We start from the raw sequence: 5,766 nt of genomic DNA, 5'->3' as shown, positions 1-5,766 counted from the left end.
CCAAGGCGGGGCAATTTAGGAGGGGGCCCTTCCGAATTTTCCAGGGGGGTGTTGAGTGAGGGTTAGGGGACTAGGGCTTCAAGCTCCCTTTCCCCCCCCTGCCCAGTAAGCTCCCCCAAGTCCCCCTCAAAAGCCACCTCAAATTTCCACACACACTACTGTGGCTCCGCTTTCCAGCTGCCCCTCTGGGCTTTACCCAGACGGGTGGGGGCTCGCTCCAAGCAGGGGAGGGGTTGTCTGTCTGCAGTGCTGCCCAGTTGGGGCCCGGAAAACCAGGGTGCAGCTGTCACACATGTCCGTACACACACACACACACACACACACACACACACACACACACACACGTCCTCCCCCACCCCCGCCTGCAGCATTGAAGTCAGCTCCCTGCCCTCCCCCCAACCCCCTCATTTCTCTCGCCCTGCCTGGGACCATCTGCAGCAGGGCTTCGTTCCTGGGCACGGGAATCAGGCTTCCCTTTTCCCACCTTCTGGGGGGCCTCTGCCTTTGGGAGACACAGGGTGCAAGGGCACAGAATGAAATCACTTTAATAGCATAGCGACACTGGGGGACCAGGGGTCATGGGGAGGGAGACATTCGCCTTCCCGTTTGTACAATTCTGCTGAGGTGCGTGGCTGCGCCAGACAATCTTTACAGGGTTTTCACATTGAGAACTTAATAAATAGGCATTTAAAACGCCAGACTTCAGAGAGATGAGCTGTGAGTGTGAGTGTTTTGTTATTTTGCCTCCTGGAGGCCAGGAGGGAGCTCCCCGTGGCCCTGGCGAGGGCTGGGGCCCTAGGAGGGGTACTCGTACTCCTCCTCCTCGGCGCTGCGCCGGCCGAAGTCCATCCAGCCCATGTAGTCCCGGTCGCTGATCCGGTGGCTGGGGTCCCGGCTCTGCAGGTTCTTGATCATGGACATGCGGCCAGAGGGAGCTGTAGGGGTAGGGAGGGAGGAAACAGGACCGTTACACCTAGAACATCGCTAGTTCCATTTGCAAAGGAGAGCAATGGAGTGAGCCAGGCAACAGGTGTGTGCACCCTCTTAAAGGTATCAAAGAGCTGTGTGTGTGTGTGGGAGGGGGGGGGGCGGGATCGCTGGGCCAGAATCTACGAGAAGAGAAGGACCCAGGTCTGTGTAACTGGACGGAGGGCAGAATGTACTAGCCGTGGGCGAGGTTCGCGATCTGCAAGGATCAGGTGGATTCTCGGCTCCAGCCGCTCACAGCTGGGACCTGCCTCGGGGTGTTTCTCCTCACGCAGCTGGCCCTCAGCAGACGCCCACCGAGCCTCCCCCAGTCCTCCCCCATGTCTGTCCTTCACTCCTTTCTATCCCTCAGCACCCCTGGCTCTTGTCAAGGTAAAGGGTTGAAAATATTTTGTTGTTGGAATGGTGAAAAAGAAGGGAGTCAGGTCCTATTGCTAGATAAAAACTGTTTAAAAATCATTCATTTGAAAGCTTCCTTCTTTTTTTAAAAGAAAGTGCTATTAAGAAAAAGGCACCGTCAGACCTCAGAACTCAGCACATCAGTAGCATCCGGAGGAGGGTGGGCAGAGAGAGAGGCAATAAAGAGGTGATTTAATCCAGCCATTTTGACCAAAATGCAATCACTGAACCTGAAATGGGCCCTTTGGGATGGCAGTTAAGTCCTCGGGAACAGAACGAGTCTCGCTGTGTCTCAGCACAGCGAGGGAGCGGGGACGTGAAGAGGTGGTTTCTTCGGGTGCATGTGACACAGTCCCAGCCCAGAGATCACACACAGTGGCCTCCTGGGAGGAAATCAGCATAAGGCCTCCTCTTGTGCAAACTCAGGGGCCTCCATGGGCAAAGCCAAGGTGGCTTCAAGAGTAGAGGGACAGCCGAAACCGGTTTGGCTCAGTGGATAGAGCATCGGCCTGCGGACTGAAAGGTCCCAGGTTCGATTCCGGTCAAGGGCATGTACCTGGGTTGCGGGCACATCCCCAGTGGGAGGTGTGCAGGAGGCAGCTGATCGATGTTTCTCTCTCATCAATGTTTTCTGACTATCTCTCTCCCTTCCTCTCTGTAAAAAATCAATAAAATATATATTAAAAAAAAAAAAGAGTAGAGGGACAAAGGCCCACTCAGTGGTTCCACTGTACTGGGAACACTGTCCCCACTCTGTGGCACCGGGGCCTTCTGGGCTTGGGGTTACACCCCTCATTCCCCAAGGGACCCACTTCTCCTCAGGACCTTGAAACCTCTGCAGACAAGTCCTAATGCCAAACTTCTCAGCCCTGTCCAAAGAGTACATTACCTCTTTAGACTCTTTAAGCATAATATATACCACAGTTGAGTAAAAAATCTGATTCGATCTCAAAATATGTCAAATCATCCAAGAAACGGTATAGTATTTATGTTAGTAAATATCTGTTCTTTGTTCATCTTCTTCATATGGAAGAACATGACTCTGGGCTAAGATGTGTGGGAGGAAGTCAAGGTCAGTTCTAGGGAAGTGGTTTGGTGACTAACTTCCTTCCCAGAACTGTTTCTTGGGCATCTTTCCTGCAAGTGGGGAGGAGAGTCCAGATTATGGCTCAGTGAAAAGCCAAGGACGTACCAGACTGGCCCGGCTGAAATGCAACCCACATCTAAGGACAGATACTTCAATAACTTTCAAACAGACAATCACTAGGCGCCTCAAAAGTTTTCAGGCTTTCTGACTGCTGATTGGTAGTCCACCTCTTTCAATTTAATTAGCAGGGAAGTAAAACAGAAGATGGTAGTTGGGCCCAGCTGGTGTGGCTCAATGGTTGAGTGTCGACCCAGGAACCAAGAGGTCCCTGGTTTAATTCCCAGTCGGGGCACATGCCCAGTCTGTAGGCTCCATCCTCAGCAGGGGGCGTGCAGGAGGCAGCCAATCAGTGACGTTTCTCTAGCCTTGAGGTTTCTATCACTCTCTCTCTCTCTCTCTCTCTCTCTCTCTCTAAAAATCAATAAAAACATATATTAAAACAAAAGAAGATGGTAGTTGAGACAATTTCCCAAAGAGAGGAAGAAATATAACAAATCATCTGTTCCTTCCTTCTGAAATCGCCTGCTCTAAAAGGTCCTGGTCTCGCCTTCGCAGGAAACCATTGGAGATTCTGGAGAGAGAAGCCCTCCATTTCCCACCGCCAGTCTAATGGAGACCGGAGTGAGGGTTCAAATCCGAGGCCCCGGCACACCAGTAGGTTAAGTGAGCCTCCTGAGAAGGAGCCACCCCTGTCCCTCCCAGCAGTGTCTGCCGTGGTTTTATTGTCCAGACCGCCCCACCCATCGCTGTGTTCACCATCCATGTGGATAAAGTTGATAGAAAAAACCTGCCTCAGTCGCAGTCACGATCCCTTAGGACCCTAGGTGTGGACAAGCTTCCCTCTGAAACACACCCAAAGTGGCTCTCTCACCTCCTCCCTCTTTAAAGATGAGACGGGTCCAGGAAAGAGACAGGTTGGGGGTGGGTTGGCGGGGAGGGAGGAGGGTCCTGTAAGCCACTCAGCTGTCGAGCCCCTGGGTCACCTTATTCCTGGAGAAGGACTTTGCTGAGGCTGCACTTGGGGACATCTCTCCAAGAGCAAAATCACAAGCGGGGCTCTTGTTGGGTAATGATGCTACATCGCTGCCAAGAACTCAGAACTGCCACTGGCTCTCTCCTCCAGTTACAGACCTGGGCGGAAACGGACACATTGTCACTCCTTTCTGCAGTGGGCACTCAAGTGTGCGCAGCAGGGGCCACTTCCTGCTAGAGGGTTTCGGAGTGCCAGGAGCTGGGCGCCGGTTCCTCTGCATTTACAGAACAGGCTATTGGATGGATCTGTGAGCCCTTTTTGAGGCAGTTCAGGAATTCTCTTTACATGTCTCCATAATATGGTGCAGCACTTTATCAGCAACACCACGCCAAAAATTAGTTTAAAGAAAGCTCTTTTAAAAAAAGTTTCCCTTACTAATAACTCTCCGTTTGCCACAAAGGATGTGCTGGAAACTGCACTGCCCGGCATAGTTGAGAGAGAGAGAGAGAGAGAGAGAGAGAGAGAGAGAGAGAGAGAGAGAAAAACCTTTCCTCTGGAAGGTTTGCCCGCCTTGATCAGGCAGCCGCTAGAGAAGAGGGTCCGCATGGGGAGTCCTGCGCAGGGGCGCAGGTGAGGAGGGCAGGGCAGGAAGCGTACCTTTCCGGGCGTGTTGGATGTATCTGGCCAGCAGCGCGCCCAGGTGCGCTGGGGGCTCGCCGTCCACCCTCTGCACCGCCCTCAGCTGTCTCCGGGGGGCCTCCTCGTCCCGCTGCGCCCCAGGGCCCTCGGGGTCCGGGGGAGGCACGGGCTGCGCCAGGGTGCCCGCCGCCAGCGCCGCCACCAGCACGCACAGGCACACGCCGCTTTTCATGGTTGCAGAGCAAAGGGGAGCTGTGAACGAAGAGAGGAGGCGGCTGTGTGCTTTCGCGGAGGGTCGGGGCACCCCGGGAACGGAGAAGAGGGCTCAGTCCACCGACTCGCGGACGGGTACCAGCACCAGGGCTCCCCGAGCGCATGGAGCCCAGCGGCCACGGGACGCGCGTCGGGGCGCATGCGGCTTATCTTTTGGATGAACGACACCGCCGTCTGGGGGCGGACAGAGACCCTGCCGTCTGCCCTGTTTAGCAGAAGGAACGTCCTGTTGTCTTTAACTTTGAGGACGTGTTTGCAGAGGTCTCTCTTCTAACGGCCAAAGCAAGAGAGGAAAGACAGTGGGGGGACCTCCTACAGGGAAGCCGGGATGGGGATCCCAGACCCTGGAAGAAGGTAGCACCTTCCCAGGCAGCTAAGAAGCCATAGGCAGGGGAGTACGTGGTGGGGGGAAGAGAAGCACCGTTTAAAATGTGGGAGTGATAAGTAAAAGCCATCTTTACAAAGTTTCTTCAAGGTGAACTAGGGGACGGGCACAGGCAGGGTTTGAACAAAAGTCAGGACCATGGGCTCGGTTCGGGGTGGTTGGCGAGGCTCCGCTGTGTTTTAGATCCGCGGGCAAATAAAACACACGCATCCCCCAAGGAACCGCGCCGCAGTGTTCAGCGAGATGAACTTCAGTCTTAGGCGGTGTGTCCGAAAAAGACTGTAACCACTGTTCCATCCAGCAAACCAGCCCCAAGGCGCCCTCTAATCCCAGCAGACAGACGTCCCGCGCCTCGCCCGCATAAGGACGCAGCGGCTCAAACCCCCCGCTCCCCCGACCCCCCTGCAGCCCTCACTGGCGTTTCTGACTGTCAGACCCGTCTTTCCAGATGCAGGAGAGACGGCACAGAAACAGGAACATAGAATGGAAGGGGCTCTTCGGGGGCTCGCCACTCGGCTCCCCGGGAGAGGGGCAGCGGGAACCTACCTGCGGAGCAGGAGTCGCCGGCTTCGCGGTTCTGCACCGGAGTGGCGGGGAGCCGGCCAAGTTCAGGGGCCGAGCGCGGCGGCCGCTTAAATAGCCCCGCCCGGCGCCGCGGGCCAGTCAGCTCCGCGCCCAGCGCTGACGCAGCCCCGCGGCGGCACGTGCTCGGGGGCGGCTGCTGGGGCGACAGCCCGTGGAAGTGGCTCCTGCCAGAGAGGGGGCCGTGGCCCCGTGAAATCGGGCGAACCCCTCCCCGCGGGTGTCCGGTGTCCCGTGCCCAGCCCCCGCGCTGCCTCCCCCGGCTGGGTCCTGCTCCCTCTCCCCTGCCCCGTCCAGCACCGGGCGCTCCAGGGTGGGGAGCCGAAGACTCGGATCTCCTCCCGGATGAGAAGCTGCCCGCGTTTAGACGCGAGGGGCCGG

The 5,766-nt window shown here is 56.3% G+C and overlaps 1 protein-coding gene across 1 annotated transcript; it reads right to left on the bottom strand.

Annotated features, from left to right (window-relative positions):
* Window positions 1-559: 559 nt before the first annotated feature.
* Window positions 560-5,410, bottom strand: CCK (cholecystokinin). The gene is made up of 3 exons (XM_006102307.3): window positions 5,350-5,410; window positions 4,164-4,397; window positions 560-935 (listed from the first exon to the last, which is right to left on the bottom strand). Exons 2-3 carry the CDS (start codon window positions 4,375-4,377, stop codon window positions 796-798), a joined length of 354 nt encoding a protein of 117 aa, XP_006102369.1. The 5' UTR covers window positions 4,378-4,397; window positions 5,350-5,410; the 3' UTR covers window positions 560-795.
* Window positions 5,411-5,766: the final 356 nt, after the last annotated feature.

This window comes from Myotis lucifugus, unplaced genomic scaffold, assembly GCF_000147115.1.
Source record: "Myotis lucifugus unplaced genomic scaffold, Myoluc2.0 scaffold_408, whole genome shotgun sequence".
NCBI classification, from domain to species: domain Eukaryota; kingdom Metazoa; phylum Chordata; class Mammalia; order Chiroptera; family Vespertilionidae; genus Myotis; species Myotis lucifugus.
This window is presented reverse-complemented; position numbering and strand designations above follow the sequence as displayed.

Coding starts and splice junctions, on each gene's coding strand:
- CCK (XM_006102307.3), bottom strand. CDS start 4,377: ATGAAAAGCGGCGTGTGCCTGTGCGTGCTGGTGGCGGCGCTGGCGGCG. Junction 936..4,163: donor CATCCAACACGCCCGGAAAG/GTACGCTTCCTG, acceptor CTACCCCTACAG/CTCCCTCTGGCCGCATGTCC.